Source organism: Artemia sp. Qi Xiang Cuo, chromosome 2, assembly GCF_049724085.1.
Source record: "Artemia sp. Qi Xiang Cuo chromosome 2, ASM4972408v1, whole genome shotgun sequence".
NCBI lineage: Eukaryota > Metazoa > Arthropoda > Branchiopoda > Anostraca > Artemiidae > Artemia > Artemia sp. Qi Xiang Cuo.
In genome coordinates, this window is record NC_142795.1 from 28,930,309 (window position 1) to 28,950,456 (window position 20,148).

Here is a 20,148-nt window from a genome sequence, read left to right on the forward strand (position 1 = left end):
ACTAAAATTGGCTGCCACAAACTGTTTGATCAGATTAAACCATTTTGAATGCAGTTTTTCAATTGCTATAAGATTCTTATAAGATTATCATTCGTAGTCAAGAATTTTATTTTTAAATTGAACGGAACACGTACACTATACAGGTTCAGTTGGATTTTGAAACTGATAGTCAACAGTTTGTTGCGACAGCTGAATCGTAAGTTCGTAGAATTTTGTTTTCTTCTGCTATTTTTAGATACATTTTCTTAGTGTTTAATACACAATTATTGAGCGCCTGATAGATAAAAGAAAATACAGTCTTATTTCTGAAAAATGTCCCCCCTCCCTACAAAAAACCGTTTATTGAAACAAGAGTTAGCTATAGACTATGTATAATGTTGGGGAATTGAATATTGAAACGGAAGTGACTCCCAAAATATTATTTATAAAAAAAATTGTATGATATTGCTTATAGGGGGGATAGGGGGCTATCATTTTTAAATGATAACACCGCAATTTTTTTTATTGAAAGCAGGGATGCCAAAAAGCTAATTATTTTTTTTATTAAAGCGGAGACGGAAGAAAATGATATCAAATTCCCTAGGAAACCAGACACATATTTTGATAGACCCAGGGCCCCCATTAGGACTTGTTGGCCTAATTTGCTTTTGCGTGTGCTCCCTTTTAATTAAATTCCTTGGATCTTATTGAATTCCACGGCGAATCTAATATCTATTATTTCAACTATTATGCAAGGGTTCTGAAACGCCATAGGCATTTTGTTTCTACCAGATTTCTACTTCTCTTGATGAATAACGAAGAAGACCTGAGTCCAGCCAGCGACTTGTGAAGTTTTTAAATCATGAATAAACCCGAATCTGTTGTAAATTCAAGCTGGGATTTGACAAAGACTGATGAAAACGTTAATGTTTGCGGTCAGCATTGATCGTGGCGACGGCACGCCACCGACATCTCACCGGCAGAGGCACGCCGCTGCTACTATTTTTGGCCCCGTCGCCACCGGCCTTTCTTTATCGGCGCGGTGCCGGTATCTAACAAAAACTATACATTTCCCATCCAATGAGCCTCCTCTAAAGTTCAAAAGACCACCCCTTCCATAAAAATGATCATAAAAATTAGACGATTTCATTTATTGTTACAAAAAAAAATATTGAAACGTGGTGGGACTTGTTTACTTGTAGTTATTTAATAAAAATCGTGAATTAACTATAAGAATAATAATTTTGTTGTTGTCAGCGAACCACTGAAGACAAGCGAGCAATCAATACTATGTAGCGCTAGTACAGACTTTCCGGGGCTTTACAAGTGACAAGTTGGCTAATTAACACGGCTGGCTTACTGACAAGTTGGCTAAGTAACACAGATTCGCCTTGCAAGTAATTTTCAAGACTAGTGAAAAAGTTTCTGGTTGACACTCACAAGCTAGTCAGGATTAGCTAGACTGGAAAACTAAATCGTTAAACGATTTGAAACTGTTTCTGGATAGGGATTGTTAGCAACAAATTCAAATTTTTAAAAAAAAAAAAAAAAAAAAAAAAAAAACATTTTGCTATCTTTATTTTACAAATCAAGAACTGTAAAGTGAACAGTCTTTTTGGTGAATTCGTGCTCATAGCTGTGACAATGTTTACAATTTCTAGTGTTTGTTCACCTAATCAAAAAATTACTAGACATACGTTTAATTACTATCAGGCTTATATATTCACTACAAACACTATCTACAAAAAAATTTCGCTCCTCGTATCTTTAATAATTCATTTTTCTCACGTGTTCAAATTAATGTTCCACTTATTCTTCTTTCTTAACATGTCCAAATACCGACTGTTGAATGGGTGACAGAGATAACAGAGTTCGATGTCGCTTGTACTGGAGTGACTTCCTAAACTGCATATCTGTACCATGGATGTAGTCCAGAATTCCGAGTACACCAAAACACTGGTTGAATCTTAAAGATAAATTAAAATAAAATAAAAACAAGTTTTTTTTAACTGAAAGTAAGGAGTGACATTAAAACTTAAAACGAACAGAAATTATTCCGTGTATAAAAGAGACTGTCCCCTCCTCAACGCCCTGCTCTGTACGCTAAAATTTTTTATTGTTTTATAAAGTAGAGTTGTGAGAAAGAGTCAAACTTTAGCGTAAAGAGCGAGGATGTTGAGAAGGGACCAGCCCCTTTCATACACGGAATAATTACTGTTCGTTTTAATGTAACTCCTTACTTTCAGTGTGAAAATACTTGTTTTTTTATGTAATTTTTGAACGTTTTTAAATTAATGCAGGTTTTAAATTTGGCTCACCGTGCATGAATAATTAAAACATAATTTGCAGATTAATTTTATCTTTTTTGGCTAAATGGCTTTCTCAAAATTATTCCGTAAATGAAAGGGGCTGTCCCCTCCTCAGCGCCTCGCTCTTTACGCTAAATTTTTTTATTGTTTTATAAAGTAGAGTTGTGAGAAAGAGTCAAACTGTACCGTAAAGAGCGAGGTGCTGAGGAGGGGACAGCCCCTTTCATATACGGATTAATTTCTGTTCGCTATAAGTTTTAATATCGCTCCTTACTTTCAGTTAAAAAAAACTTTTTTTTTATTTAATTTCTGAACGTTTTTCAATTAATGCAGATTTTGAATTTGGCTCAACGTACATGAATAACTAGGTGAAACTTGCATATTAATTTTACTTTTATTGGCTAAATGGATATCTTGAAATTTTTATCGGGTGATGTTGAGAAAATAAGAAGTGGGGGAGTAAACACGCATCCGTGATCTTTCTTCTGGGAAAAAATAAAAAAATTCCACATTTTCAAACAGTTCGTGGTAACGAACTGTAAGTAAGGAGCGACCCGGCTCAATGGTAACCGAAACTTTAGAAAACGGTATTTTGATACAAATAGATACATCAAAAGAATTAGATTTTAATGCTGATTTCAAATATATAAAGTTTAATCCTATCAATCAAAAGTTACGCGCCTGAGAAAACTTGGCTGATTTTTGAAAAAAGGGGGAAACACCCCCTAAAAGTTATAGAACCTTATAGAAAATCACACCATCATATTCAGCGTATCAGAGAACCCTATTGTAGAGGTTTCAAGCTCTTATCTACAAAAATGTGGAATTTTGCATTTTTTGCCAGAAGAAAGATCACGGGTGCGTGTTTATTTGTTGTTTTTTTCCCCAGGGGTGATCATATTGACCCAGTGGTCCTAGAATATCGTGGGAGGGCTCATTGGAATGGAAATTAAATGTTCTAGTGCCTTTTTTAAGTGACCAAAAAAATGGAGGGCAACTAGGCCCCCTCCCACGCTCATTTTTTCTCAAAGTCACCTGATGAAAATTTTGAGATAGCCATTTTGTTCAGCATGTTCGAAAATATTATAGGTATGTCTTTTAGGATGACTTAATATCCCGAAGTTCCCAGGGGGAGGGCTGAAAGTTATGAACTTTACCCAATGTTAACATATAGTATTGGTTATTGGGAAGTATACAGACGTTATCTGGATTTTTTCTGGTAGTGGGGGGGGGGGCGGGGTTATGTGTTAGGATCTTTCTATGAAGGAAGTTTTCATGGGGGAAGGGACATTCCTATGAAGGGGACGCCAGACTTCGCAGCATTATTTAAAAAAAGATCAGAAATTATAAAAAAAAACAAGTTTTGCAGCTGCAACAGTAACAACATCAAAACTTTAAACGAACAGAAAATATTACATATATGATTGGGTTCACCCCCTAGTCAATACCTCGCTCTTTAAGCCAAAGATTTTTTAGTACTTTCATAAGAGCTATTTATTCTAAGTAACAGCCTTTTTGATTAAGCAGTCATTTTTAAAGAATCTGAACAAAATTCGAACTTTAGCTTAAATAGCAAGGTATTGACTAGAAGGAAAATCCCCTAATATATATATTAAAAATGTATGAATATAGAAGTTCGTTACGTGAGTTAATTCGTAAGTTACGTCTATTTTTTACTAATAAAAAGTTCGTAAATAAAATTAAACAAGTTTCGAGAAAGCCATTTAACCAAATAAAAGTAAAATTAATATGCAACATTTTGTTTTAATTATTCATGCACGGTGAGCCAAAATCAAAACCTGCATTAATTCAAAAACGTTCAAAAATTAAATAAAAAAAACAAGTTTTTTTTTAACTGAAAGTAAGGAACGACGTTAAAACTTAAAACGAACAGAAATTATTCCGTATATGAAAGGGGCTGTCCCCTCTTCAACGCATCACTCTTTACGCTAAAGTTTGACTTTCTCACAACTCAATTTTTTTTAAACAATAAACTTTTGTTTTAATTGCAATTTTTTTTATTTAACTTTAACAGATTCAGATTCAGCTTATCAAAGAACACTATTAAAGAAGTTTCAAACTCCTATCTGCAAAAATGCGGAATTTTGCATTTTATTTAACTTTAACGAAAATTATACCATCACATTCAGCTTATCAGAGAACCCTATTAAATAAGTTTCACGCTCCTATCTGCAAAAAGGTGGAAATTTGCATTTTTTGCTCGAAGAAAGATCACGATGCGTGTTTTTTTTTTCAGGGGTGATCGTTTCGACCCAGTGGTCATAGAATATTGTGAGAGGGCTCATTCAAACGGAAATTAAAAGTTCTAAGTGACCAAAAAACTGGAGGGCAGCTAGACCCCCTCCCATGCTCATTTTTTACCAAAGTCACTTGATTGAAATTTTGAGATAGCCATTTGTTTCACGAAAAATGTAAAAACTACACGAAAAATCTAAAAACTATGTCTCTAAGGATGACTTAATCCCCCACAGTTCCAAGGGGAAGGGCTGCAAGTTTCGACCTTTGCCTAATGTATACATATAGTATAGGTTAGTGCGAAGTATACAGACATTTTTCGGGGGATTTTTCTGGTAGGGGGGGGGCTGGGGGAGGGGTTTACATGGGAGTATCTTTCCATGGAGGAATTTTTCATGGGGAAGGGAATTTTTGATGAAGGGGGTGCCAGATTTCCCAGCATTATTTAAAAAACGATCAGAAATTAAATTTAAAAAAAAATGTTTCTTCAACTGAAAGTAAGGAAGAATATGAAAAGCTTTACTAGCAGAAATTATTACATATATTAGGGGGTTCGCCCTGTCGTCAATACCTCGCTCTTTACGCTAAAGTTTTTCTTAGTACTTTCAAAAGAGCTATTTATTCTAATTAAGCGGCCTTTGTGATTTTAGCGTAAAGAGACCAGGGGGCGAACCCCCTCATATACGTATATCAAACCGAACAGAAATTATTCCGTATATGAAGGGTTGCCTCCTCTTCAATACCTTGCTGTTTATTTCTATATTTTGTTATATTTCTACTGTTTGTTCCATTTTTTTAAGAACGGCTACTGAAACACAAGGGCCTTATAATTAAAATAGGAAGCCTTATTAAAAGTCCTAACAGCTATCGTCTTATTCAAAAACTTATTGTTGACAAAACTGTCTAGCCTACAAAACATCTGTGTTTTGTAGCCAGTGAACTAGTGACATTTTGCTGAGGCTACCCTGAATTATGCAAGGAAATCTTTGACAGGTAAGTGAGAATTTACACATTTAAATATATAGAACCTTAATGAAAATCACACCATCATATTCAGCGTATCAGAGAACCCTACTGTAGAGGTTTTAAGCACCTATCTACAAAAATGTGTAATTTTCCATTTTTGGCCCGAACAAAGATCACGGATGCGTGTTTATTTGTTGTTTTTTTTTTTCTTTTCCCCAGGGGTGATAGTATTGACCCAGTGGTCCTAGAATATCGTAGGAGGGCTCATTGGAACGGAAATTAAAAGTTCTAGTGCTCTTTTTAAGTGACCGAAAAATCGAGGGCAACTAGGCCCCCTCCCACGCTCATTTTTTTCTCAAAGTCACCCAATTAAAATTTTGAGATAGCCATTTTTTTCAGCATAGTCGAAAATCCAATAAATATGTAACTATATCTGCAACGTATTTTTTGCCAGAAGAAAAATATACGAATATAGAAGTTCGTTACGTAAGTTAATTTGTAAATTACGTCAGAACCAAATTTAGAGACAGCCATTTAGCAAAAGAAGAGTAAAATTTTTATGCAAATTTTGTTTACTTATTCAAGGACGGTGAGCCAAAATAAAAGCTCCATTAACTAAAAAACGATCAGAAATTAAAAAAAAAAGCAAGTTTTTTAAACTGAAAATAAGGAGCGACATTAAAACTTAAAACGAACAGAAATTATTCCGCATATTCCGTATAATTATTCCGTAAAGAGCAGGAACTTTATTTTTTAAAACAATAAAAAACTTTAGCGTAAAGAGCGAGGCGTTAAAGTTTTTTATTGTTTTAAAAAATAAAGCTGTGAGACAGAGTAAAACTTTAGCGTAAAGAGCGAGGCGTTGAAGAGGGGACAGCCCCTTTCATATACGGAATAATTTCTGTTCGTTTTAAGTTTCAATGTAGCTCCTTACTTTCAGTTTAAAAAACTTGTTTTTTTATTTAATTTCTGATCGTTATTTAGTTAATGCAGCTTTTATTTTGGCTCACCGTCATTGAATAACTAAATAAAATTTGCATAAAAATTTTACTTTTCTTTTGCTAAATGGCTGTCTCTAAATTTAGTTCTGACGTAATTTACAAATTTAACTTACGTAACGAACTACTATATTCGTATATTTTTCTTCTGGCAAAAAATACAACGTTGCAGATTTTTGCAGATATGAGCTTGACACCTATGTAATAGAGTTTTTTGATACGCTGAATCTGACGGTGTGATTTTCATTAAAATTCTTTCATTTGTAGGGGATGTTTCCCCCCTCTTTAAAAAATAAGGTAAATTTTCTCAGGCTCGTAGTCTTTGATGAGTAATACTAAACTTAATAAAATTTATATATTTAGAATCAGCATTATAAGGCCATTCTTTTGATACATTTATTGACATCAAAATTCCGGTTTTAAAAGTTTCGATTACTATTGAGCCGTAACGCTTGTTTTTTTTTTGTTTTTTTTTTATTACCTATATGTTATTACGTATATGAGGGGGTTCTCCCCTTAGTCAATACCACGCTCTTTACTTTAAAAGTTAAAAAAAAAATTAATTAACAAACCCCTGAATCACAAAGGCCGTTCAATTAGAATAGATAGTTCTTTTGAAAGCACTAAAAAAAACTGTAGCGTAAAGAGTGAGGTATTGACTTGGGGGAGAACCCCCTCATATGAATAATAATTTCTGTTCGTTTTAAGATCTAATGTTGCTTCTTACTTTCAGTTGAAAAAACTTGTTTTTTTTTATTCAATTTCTGATCGTTTTTTAAATAATGCTTGGAAATCCGGCGCCCCCTGCATAGAAATGCCCCTTACCCCAAAGAAACATCCTCCATGGAAAGATTATCCCGAGTAACCCCCTCCTCCAGCCCCCCACCAACCGAAAAAAAATCTTTCCTGAAAATGTCTGTATACTTCCCAATAACAAATACAACATGTAACCAATGGGCAAAGTTCATAACTTGCAGCCCTTCCCCTGGGAACTGTGAAGGATTAAGTCATCCTAAAAGACATATTTATTAGATTTTCGACTATGCTGAATGAAAAGGCTATCTCAAAATTTAATTCGGTGACTTTGAGAAAAAATGAGCATGGGAAGGGAGCTAGTTGCCCTCTATTTTTTTGGTCACTTAAACAGGGTACTGGGACTTTTAATTTCAGCTCCAATGATTCCTCATACGATATTCTAGGACAACTGGGTCAACACGACTACACCTGGGAAAAAGAAAAAAAAATAAATAAACACGTATCCGTGATCTTTCTTCTGGCAAAAAATGGAAAATTCCACATTTTTGTAGATAGGGGCTTAAAACCTCTACTGTAGGGTTCTCTGATACGCTGAATATGATGGTGTGATTTTCATTAAGGTTCTATATATTTAAATGTGTAAATTCTTACTTACCTGTCAAAGATTTCCTTGCATAATTCAGGGTAGCCTCAGCAAAATGTCACTAGTTCACTGGCTACAAAACACAGATGTTTTGTAGGCTAGACAGTTTTGTCAACAATAAGTTTTTGAATAAGACGATAGCTGTTAGGACTTTTAATAAGGCTTCCTATTTTAATTATAAGGCCCTTGTGTTTCAGTAGCCGTTCTTAAAAAAATGGAACAAACAGTAGAAATATGACATAAATAGCAAGGTATTGAAGAGCCCTTCATATACGGAATGATTTCTGTTCGGTTTGATATACGTATATGAGGGGGTTCGCCCCCTGGTCTCTTTACGCTAAAATCACAAAGGCCGTTTAATTAGAACAAATAGCTCTTTTGAAAGTACTAAGAAAAACTTTAGCTTAAAGAACGAGGTATTGACGACAGGGCGAACCCCCTAATATATGTAATAATTTCTGTTAGTAAAGCTTTTCATGTTCTTCCTTACTTTCAGTTGAAGAAACATTTTTTTTTAAATTTAATTTCTGATCGTTTTTTAAATAATGCTGGGAAATCCGGCACCCCCTTCATGAAAAATTCCCTTCCCCATGAAAAATTCCTCTATGGAAAGATCCTCCCATGTAAACCCCTCCCCCCGCCCCCCCCTACCACAAAAAATCACCCCGGAAAAAGTCTGTATACTTAGCAATAACCTATACGATATGTAAACAATGGGCAAAGTTCGAAACTTGTAGCCCTTCCACTTGGGACTGTGGGGGGTTAAGTCATCCATAGAGACATAGTTTTTACATTTTTCGCGTAGTTTTTACATTTTTCGTGAAACAAATGGCTATCTCAAAATTTCAATCAAGTGACTTTGGTAAAAAATGAGCATGGGAGGGGGTCTAGCTGCCCTCCAGTTTTTTGGTCACTTAGAAATTTTAATTTCCGTTTGAATGAGCCCTCTCACAATATTCTATGACCACTGTGTCGAAACGATCACCCCTGAAAAAAAAAACACGCATCGTGATCTTTCTTCGAGCAAAAAATGCAAATTTCCTCCTTTTTGCAGATAGGAGTTTGAAACTTCTTTAATAGGGTTCTCCGATAAGCTGAATGTGATGGTGTAATTTTCGTTAAAGTTAACTAAAATGCAAAATTCCGCATTTTTGCAGATAGGAGTTTGAAACTTCTTTAATAGTGTTCTTTGATAAGCTGAATCTGAATCTGTTAAAGTTAAATAAAAAAAATTGCAATTAAAACAAAAGTTTATTGTTTAAAAAAAAGAGTTGTGAGAAAGTCAAACTTTAGCGTAAAGAGTGAGGCGTTGAAGAGGGGACAGCCCCTTTCATATACGGAATAATTTCTGTTCGTTTTAAGTTTTAACGTCGTTCCTTACTTTCAGTTAAAAAAAACTTGTTTTTTTATTTAAATTGTCAACGTTTTTGAATTAATGCAGGTTTTGATTTTGGCTCACCGTGCATGAATAATTAAAACAAAATTTGCATATTAATTTTACTTTTATTTGGTTAAATGGCTTTCTCGAAACTTGTTTAATTTTATTTACGAACGTTTTTATTAGTAATAAATATACGTAACTTACGAATTAACTTACGTAACGAATTTCTATATTCATACATTTTTAATACATATATTAGGGGGTTTGCCTCCTAGTCAATACCTTGCTCTTTAAGCTAAAGTTCGAATTTTGTTCAGATTCTTTAAAAATGACCGCTTAATCAAAAAGGCTGTTACTTAGAATAAATAGCTCTTATAAAAGTACTAAAAAATCTTTGGCTTAAAGAGCGAGGTATTGACTAGGGGGTGAACCCAATCATATATGTAATATTTTCTGTTCGTTTAAAGTTTTGATGTTGTTACTGTTGCAGCTGCAAAACTTGTTTTTTTTTATAATTTCTGGTCTTTTTTTGAATAATGCTGGGATGTCTGGCGTCCCCTTCATAGGAATGTCCCTTCCCCCATGAAAACTTCCTTCATAGAAAGATCCTACCACATAACCCCCGACCAACCCCCCCCCCCACTACCAGAAAAAATCCAGATAAGGTCTGTATACTTCCCAATAACGAATACTATATGTTAACATTGGGTAAAGTTCATAACTATCAGCCCTCCCCCTGGGAACTTCGGGGTATTAAGTCGTCCTAAAAGACATACTTATAATATTTTCGAACATGCTGAACAAAATGGCTATCTCAAAATTTTGATCAGGTGACTTTGGTAAAAAAATGAGCATGGGAGGGGGCCTAGTTGCCCTCCATTTTTTGGTCACTTAAAAAGGGCACTATAACTTTTAATTTCTATTCCAATTAGCCCTCCTACGATACTCTAGGACCACTGGGTCAATACGATCACCCCTGGGAAAAAAAAACAAATAAACACGTAAGTAAGGAGCGACCCGGCTCAATGGTAACCGAAACTCTAAAAAACGGAATTTTGATACCAATAGATACATCAAAAGAATCAGATTTTAATTCTGATTTCAAATATATAATTTTCATCAAGTTTAATTTTACATATCAAAAGTTACGCGCCTGAGAAAATTTGGCTGATTTTCGAAAAAAGGGGGAAAGACCCCCTAAAAATATAGAACCTTAATGAAAATCACACCATCATATTCAGTGTATCAGAGAACCCTACTGTAGAGGTTTCAAGCTCCTATCTACAAAAATGTGGAATTTTCCATTTTTTGCCAGAAGAAAGATCACGGATGCGTGTTTATTTGTTTTTTTTTTGTTTTTTTTTCTTTTCCCCAGGGGTGATCGTATCGACCCAGTGGTCCTAAAATGCTTGAAAGGGCTCATTGGAACGGAAATTAAAAGTTCTAGTGCCCTTTTTAAGTGACCAAAAAAATGGAGGGCAACTAGGCCCCCTCCCGCACTCACTCTTTTCCAAGTCACTGGATCAAGATTTGGGGATGGCCATTTTGTTCAGCATGGTCGAAGAATATAATAACTACGTCTTTAAGTATTACTTAATCGCTTCGAGCTCCCGGGGGGTGGGCTGAAAATTTTGAACTTTACCCAATGTTAACATATAGTATTGGTTATTGGGAAGCATACAGACGTTTTCAGGGGGAATTTTTTCTGGTAGTGGGGGGGGGGGGGGGGGGGGGCACGGGAGGTATGTGGGAGGATCTTTCCACGAAGGAAGTTTTCATGGGGGAATGGACATGGCTATGAAGGGGGCGCTGGATTTCCCATCATTATTTTAAAAAAAAAATCAGAAATTAAATATAAAAAACAAGTTTTTCAACTGAGATTAAGGGGAGGTGAAAGTATAGGTGGTATTGACTAAGAGGAGAACCCCCTAATATACGTAAAAAAAAAACAAAATAAAACAAGCAATACGGCTCAATAGTAATCGAAACTTTTAAAAACGGAATTTTGACGTCAATAAATGTATCAAAAGAATGGGCTTATAATGCTGATTCTAAATATATAAATTTTACTAAGTTTAATATTACTCATCAAAGGCAACGAGCCTGAGGAAATTTACCTGATTTTTAAAGAGGGAGGAAACATCCCCTACAAGTGAAAGAATTTTAATGAAAATCCCACCGTCCTGCTCATCCTGCTCTATGATGAATTTCAAGGGGGAGCAAAAACCAGTGAAATACAGAGTTGAGAGTAGACTCATTTAGTTTGATGAAAACATAATAAAACGGATGCTTCAAAAAAAAATTTTATATACATTTACTATTCTGCATTATATTTTTTTTATTTTTTACATTTTTTTGTTATTTTTTCCTACTCAGTCAGTTGTGTGCTTTTTTGCAAAATGATGGGCAATAAAAATCATTTATTTATTTATATTTTTAGGGAAATATTAGCACGATGCTTACTTTAGATGATGATAATCATGTGACTCGGGAGATGTGAATAACGGAAAATGATATCCAGAGTGAGCATTAAGCGTATTCATTATAGCCATCGAATACCCAAGCCACTGCGTTGCAACATGTGATCCCATAATAAAAGCTCCAAGAAAAGGAGGCAGCAAATTTGAAAACACGTGTTCAAGTGGATGGCAATAAATGGCTGTGACAGCAATTGGCGCTGTCCATTCATGGTGTTGCTTATGAATGTATTTGTATAAGGACTTGTGATGCAGTAGCCTGTAAGAAAAGAATTTTTAAAGCATAATTTTTCAAGCAAACTCCTTTAAATACATTTTAAGCTGAGTAGCTCTAAAACGGACCATTTTGACTTGTTGTTTCCTAAGAAGGTTGTTTCTAGAAATCCCTAGCCTGTAAGAAAAGAATTTTTAAATCGAACTACCTTAAGTAGCATTACAGCTGATTAGTTCCATAATGGAACATTTCAACTTGATGTTTTCCTAGAATGTTGTCTATGGAGAGTCCTACTGGTATATGAAAAGCTTGCATTACTGTTTCTTGTTCAGGTGACTCTTAAACACTTCAACTGAATTGCCATTGATTGTATCCTCAGAAAGCTTGTTCCATTAATTCAATATTGGACAAGAGAAGTTCTTCTCGGAAATTGCAAGGAAGGTTTTTTTTTTATAAAATAAACCTGTATTATGCCTTTTCCTGATAACTTGTCTCTCTCCGTTAGAATTATGAAACATTTTTGGCGTATTCAAAGACCTTAGAATAGAAAAAAAATCCCATAATTGTGGACAGAACACACCCTGTATGTACAGATTTTAAAAGGGAGAAGTACAATGGCATACTCAGAGAGCAAACTCGCACGCGGTATTTTTTTTCGGAGGGGCTCAACAGCTTACTAGTTTTTTTTTGGTGGGAGGGGGGGTCCAATAATAAAAATGAATTTAATTAACTATTTGATTAAGAAGTGTCCATAAATTCAAAAAAAATTGGATATCGGGGAACGGCCCCTTCCCACCCCCTCTTTGTGCGTCCCTGCCGCACAGCCAATCAGGTATACTCCGACCATGGGAATTCCAAATCACATTGGGCTTTTCGTGTAGTTTTGCCCATATTTGGAACTTCATAAATATAGAATTTTTGGATAAACCCTTTCGTTTTGGGCATTACAAAAATAATGTAAATAAATAGATAAATATCAATAGGAAATGAACCTAATACGTCACAACAAGTTAATTGAGGCATTGCAAGGTTGTATATAATATCAACAATTGTATTCTTATATTTAATCATTTTTAATGACAGCGCAATATATTTTAGATCAAATTTTGTTTCGCGGGTCTTTCCAGTTCCACCACTTAGCTGTGTTGGCTTCAGTCAGCTTGGTGCTACGGTGAGTTTTTAGTAGTAGTAGTAGTAGTAGTAGTGGCAGTAGTAATATCAAGATTGTGCTGCTCTCTCTTATGATTCTCGTTTGTACTTTCTACCATGCAGTATTGGTAAAAGTATTTTTTTGGCGAAACAGGAAAACAATTTTCTTAAGAAACAATTTTTGGCAGTAACCATCGGACGCATCCCTTAATAAACATATTGTTTTGTGTGCATATTTAGTATAATTAAAAAATAGACAAAACGGGGATCGGAAAAAATTGAGATCTGATCCTTTTAATGAATCAGCGCATGAAAATACATAGAGAAAAAGAATTAACTCGTGAGTTTTTTTTTGTACCTTTGGAATAAAAGAAATTGTGGATAAATTTTGAAATCTCATTAATTCAGTGACCTTGAAAACAATTTCTCGGACTACAAAGCTGTAACTCCACTGTGACGTCACTGCCTGCTTGATTGGATTGAGTTTATATTGGCGACGGTTTTTGGCATTGATTTGGAGTGGATTTTTATCTATTGAATATTATTACAGTAAGTTTAATTATGAAATAATGGATGACTCTGATATTATTTTTAGTCCAATATTGAATGTTATTTCTCGATTGATGATCGATGGTATCAAAGTAGAGACAATAATTGCTAAGTCGAAAAGCTTTTTCCTTCATTAAACCATTCTAAAGGCAAAGCAGGTCTTATATCAGGTGCTAGAAATTGGAACACATTTAATTAGATGCCAAAAAGACGATGAAAATGTCCTTGACATTTGTAAGTGGTTATTATCTACGGCATCGAAAGAAAAACGTAAGATCCCGATATTCGTGATATACTCACCGTGTGAAATTCCAACAATTGGTGATGCGATCGTTGCAACGTTAACCTGTCGCATGAATGAACTTTCCCGTAAAATTGATAGTTTGTCTGAGCTAAATAAGCAATATCTCGCAGTACAGGCAACCTCTGCCTGGCCCTCTTCCGCTCAGTCGTCTTGCACCAAGGACCAATCGAATCCTCCTGCCTATGCTGTTGTGTTAAAAAATTACCCGTCCAATCTTTCATCTCTATTATTAAGGAAAGTTTATTGATCAAATATGTCCTGAAGCTACAAATGATATTTCAGAGGTGAAACGTTCTTCATCAGAATGGAAAATTGTCGTAAAAAGTAAACCTGCTGCCTCCTCAATTGCTGACCAGATGAAAAGGTTCCAACCCGGCCTTTTAGCCTCTGTTAAATCTCCCGCCTTCATCGGTGTAATAAAAGGTGTACCGACAGAAATGAATGAAAAAGATCTAGAAAAAATTATTCCAAAGTGTGTCAAAGCTTTGCAGTGTGGTAAGTCACGTGAGTAGAAATGACCCTATAACTCCCACGAGAACACCATATATGGGCATAGAGTCATTAGGGAGAACACGTGGTTAATGGGGTCAATGACCTAAATTTCCAAGGTCGTTGTTGTTGTTGTTGTAAGTGCACGCTCTCAGCGAATGCTATGCCGTCCAGGAATTTGGAACACCTGTGCTGTCGATTCACCTATCGTGAATCAATAATTCCCCTTAGAAACAACAAATTAATTCCCCTTTCTTGACAGATCAATCAACCAATGACATCATCTGTCAGACTTTAAAAATTTTCACCTAGAAACGATTCTCCAGGAATAGATCCCAGTCATTAATGTCTTTGCCTCGGAAACAACTCTTTTGGTCGAACTCCAAAGGATATTAATAAACATTGCCATGGAAACAATTCTTCAAGAAACATCTTAGCGATGAATTGTTTTAGCGCGGGAATCAGGTTTCCAAATAATTTGAAATGCATTAGCGTAGAGATGCCAAAAACAAAAGGAACACGCTGAAATTACGTTTAGGGATTATTTGGGCGAAACTGTTTTAGACAGGTTATGGAATTATTTCGACGAAACAGTTAGAGACATTTCAAAAGAAGATTTTAGTAAAGGTTTTAGAAGAGGATTTGAGGGTGAAACTCTGTGGTCGTTATAATACACAAGTTTCATTTGAACAGTGTCGTGAGGTCCTCTACCCCAACCCCAAAGGGTTTTGATCCCCACCACCCCAACCCCCAAGGAAGCGCTCGGTCCTCAAAGGTCCCCCAAGCTCCCAAAGAGCCCCAGCCCCCCCCCCACCCTCCACAGACCCTCACCGGCCCTCCCCTGGTCCTCAAGGGCCCCCTAGCCACTCATAGGTCCCCCCGACCCCCAAAGCTCACTTCAGTCCCGCAATGGTCCTCTCCATTGTCTTCAAGGGGCCCCCGGGCCCCCAAAGGGCCCCCCCGGACCCCAAATGCCCTCCCCCAGACCCCCAAAGGTCCCCCGAACCCCAAACGCTCTCCTCAGACCCTCAAAGGCCCTCCCCTGGTCCTCAAAGGGCCCCCGGACCCCAAATGCCCTCCCCCAGTCCTCAAAGGTCCCCCGGGACCGAGAAGCGCCGCGCGCCAGGAAAGCGCCACATGGGGATGCGCCGCAGGGGGATTCGCCGCGGGTCGGGGGAAGCGACGCAGGGAGGTGCCGCAGGGATGCGCCGCAGGAATGCGCCGAAGGGATGCGCCGCAGAGATGCGCCGCAGAGATGCGCCGCAAAAAGTAAACTAAAAAGTAAAAATTTCGAAAGGTTATCCCCCAAACGCCCTCCTCAGACCCCCCAAGGCCCCCCCCTGGGCCTCAAAGGTCCCCCGGGCGCCCCAAGGGCCAACCCGCCCCCAAGGGTCCCCCGGGCCCCCAAAGGTCCTCCCCCGGTCCCCAAAGGTCCGCAGGGCTCCCAAAAGACCACCCACTCTTGACGGGCCCCTGAGCGCAAAATGCCCTCCCTGGGCCCCAAAGGTCCTCCCCCTGGCCCCATACATGAACAAAAAAACTTACACACATACAAAAACTTACACACACACACAAAAACTTACACACACACACACGACCACTTACACACACACACGAACAAACAATCACAAAAGAAAACAAATACACACACACACACAAAAACTTACACACACACACACACACAAAAACTTACACAACAAAACGAAAACATACAAGCAGGGGAAAAATTTCATGCAAAAACACACATACCCCACACCACAAACACAAACAATTACACATGAAAACACAAAAACTCACACACACACTCACGAAAACTTACACACACACACACAAAACTTCCACACACCCACACACACGAAAAAATACACACACACGAAAAAAATTACACACACAAAAACTTACACACACACACACACACACACACACACAAACTAACAAAAACACCCACAAAAAACATAAACACACACCCAAAAACTTACACACACGCACATACACACAAACATACACAAACACACACAAAAAACTAACAACCACAAACAAAAACTCACACACATAAAAACTAACACACAAACAAAAAAAATAACACACACACAAAAACAAACACACACACAAAAAAACATAAACACACACACAAAAACTTACACACACACACATGAAAACTAACACACACACTCAAAAACTTACATGCACACAAAAACTTACACACACACAAAAAAACTTACACCCACACTCAAAAAATGAAATTCACACAAAAAATAATAAGAACATACAATCTTACACACACAAAAACTTGTATACACTCACAAAAAATTACAAGGACACACAAAAACTTACACACACACACACACGAACACTAACGCACACACGCCAAAACTTACACACACACACACAAAAACTAACAAACAAACACACACACACACACACACAAAAACTTACACATGCACACGAAAACTTACATGCACAAAAAAACTTACATGCACACAAAAACTTACACACTCACACACTCAAAAAACTTACACACACGCACACACGAAAACTAACACACAAACTCAAAAAAATAAACACACACAAAAACTTACAAACACACAAACACACAAAAACAATCTTAAAAAAGACCACAAAAAAACTCAAACACACACGAGAAAAAACTTACACACACACACACACACACAAAACTTACACACACACACATACTAAAAAATAAACAAACTAGACAACTCTGACAAGAAATCAAAATAATAAAAGCAAAAGAAAACTTACACACACATACACATGAAAAATAACACACACACACCAAAACTAATACAAACGCACAAAACTTACACACACACACACACACACAAAAACTTACACACACACACACAAACACTTACACATGCACACAAAAACTTACATGCACACAAAAACTCACACACAAACACACACACAAACTTACAAAAACAATAACGAAAACTTACACACAAACACAAACAAATACACAATCACAAACTAAGACACACACACACACACACAAACAACCGCCAGCACCCAAACATAAAAACAAACACAACCCCATTACAACCACACACACACAAACAAAAAAAACCAACACAAAAACTAACATCAACACGCAATATATTAGACTCACACAAAATAAAACCCACACGCAAAAACTAACAAACAAACGCAAAAACTTACATGCACACAAAAACTTACATGAACTAAAAACCTTAAACACACAATAAAACTTACACACACGCACAAAAACTAAAACACAAAAACAAATACATACAAACACAAACACAAAAACTTACACACACACGCCAAAACTTACACACACACAAAAAAACTCACACACACACACACACACACAAAACTAAAACAAACACACGAAAACAAACATGTACGAACAAACTTACACACACACACACGAAAACTTAAGCACACACGAACCCAAATTAAAGAAAACGAGAATAGAAAAAATCCCTCTTACACAACACAACCACAACACAAATACAACCAAACGCAAAAACGTACACAAGAGCTTAGACACACAAAAACTTACACACACACACACACAAAAACTTACACCCACACACAAAAACTTACACACACACACACACACAAAAACTTACACACACACACAAAAACAAACTCACACAAACACACTTACACACACGCAAACAATAATTAAAACAAACAAACAAAAATAAACAAAACACCAATATCACAAATACCCTCTAGAAAGCACACTTACACACACACACGCAAACACATACACACACACAAAAACTTACACACACACACACACACAAAAACTTAAATAAGCACACAACCAAATTCGTGCACACTAAAACTTACATACACACAAAAACACACACGTACAGCACACGCACACACACAAACACACACACACACACGAACACACACACACAAAACTTACACACACGCATCACACACACACACACACACACTCACACACACACACACACACACACACACACACACACACACAGCACACACACACACACACACACACACACACACACACACACACACACACACACACACACACACACACACACACACACACACACACACACACACACACACACACACACACACACACACACACACACACACACACACACACACACACACACACACACACACACACACACACACACACGCACACACACAAACACACACACACACACACACAAACACACACACACAAACAAACACACACACACACAACCCAACACACACCCACACCCACACACACACACGCCCACCAACACCCACTAGTAAGCGCACACTCACACACACATAAGCACACACACACACAGAAACTTACACAAGCACACAGAAACAAACACACACAAATAGACAAAAAATTACGATGTCACAATGACATAAAGAAATATAAAGTTAAATTCTAAATTTGTCTGTGGAAGACAGAAAAAGCAATACCATACTTGTGAATCTTTTCCCAGAAAAAAAAAATTTCTCGTTCGATTTATAATTTTCTAAACGAAGTCATGCAAAGTTGTTGTTCTCTTCTGAATTTTCTCAATGAAAAAGAAATAAGTTATTGATCATTTCCATTCACTCAAAATAATATAAAATTTCCACTTCAGTTCATATTTTTCTCAAAGAGATGAAAAAATTTAAAGTTTTGTTCCAAATACTTTCCCGGGAGAAGAAAAGCTCAACTTCGATTTAAAATTTTTCCAATGAAAATGAAATAAGTTTTTAATCAAGTCTATTTTCCAAAACAACGTAAACGTTTTTCACTTCATTTCATATTTTTCTCAAACATATTAAAAAATTTAAAATACTGTTCAAAATTTTTCATATAATTTAAAGAAGTTAAAGTTTTGTTATGAAATTTACAAAAGAACACATTTAAATACTAATTTCCCCATATAAAATAAAAAGCTTACGCGTCAGTTTTAAGTTCACCTAGACATAAAAAATTTTAAGTTCATTTCTAAATTTTTCCTCAGAAGATAGAAAAAGTTATCCTATTATTGTGAATATTTTCCCTGAAGATGAAAAATTTCACCATAATACTAAATTTTCTTAAAATCGATTTTAACCTTTCTCAAAGAGATGAAAATATTTAAAGTTCTGTTCTAAATATTTCCCCGGGAGAAGAAAAGTTTCCCGGAGAATAAAAATTTCTAGTTCAATTAAAAATTTACTCAACAAAGTCATAGAAAGTTCAAGTTCTCTTCTGAATTTTCTCAATGAAAAGGAAATAAGTTATTGATCATTTCTATTCGTACAAAATAATATAAAAATTTCCACTTCAGTTCAGATTTTTCTCAAAGAGATGAAAAAATTTAAAGTTCTGTTCCAAATATTTTCCCGGGGAAGAAAAGTTAAACTTCGATTCTAAATTTTTCCAATGAAAATGAAATAAGTTATTGATTAATTCTATTTCCCCAAAAAAATATAAAAATTTTCCACTTCAGTTCAGGTTTTTCTCAAACAGATTAAAAAATTTTAAATGCTGTTCCAAATTTTTTATAAAAGTTAAAAAAGTCAAAGTTCTCTTATTAATTTTACCAGAAAAAACAATTAAATTCTAATTTCACCAAAGAAAATAAAGAGCTTCCGCGTCAGTTTTAAGTTCACCAAGACATAAGAAATTTTAAGTTCACTTCTAAATTTTTCCATAGAAGATAGGAAAA

General features: G+C 36.1%; 1 protein-coding gene across 2 annotated transcripts in view; it reads right to left on the reverse strand.

Annotated features, from left to right (window-relative positions):
• Positions 1 to 1,681: 1,681 nt before the first annotated feature.
• LOC148955101 (fatty acid hydroxylase domain-containing protein 2) overlaps positions 1,682 to 20,148 on the reverse strand; it is a 95,757-nt gene continuing 77,290 nt past the window's right edge. For both annotated transcript variants that reach the window (XM_089108055.1, XM_089108054.1), the window contains 2 exons: positions 11,752 to 12,024; positions 1,682 to 1,945 (listed from right to left, as the gene is read on the reverse strand). In XM_089108055.1, coding sequence (XP_088964181.1) covers positions 1,789 to 1,945; positions 11,752 to 12,024 — 430 coding nt within the window. In that variant the 3' untranslated portion in view covers positions 1,682 to 1,788. The remainder of the gene's footprint in view (positions 1,946 to 11,751; positions 12,025 to 20,148) is intronic.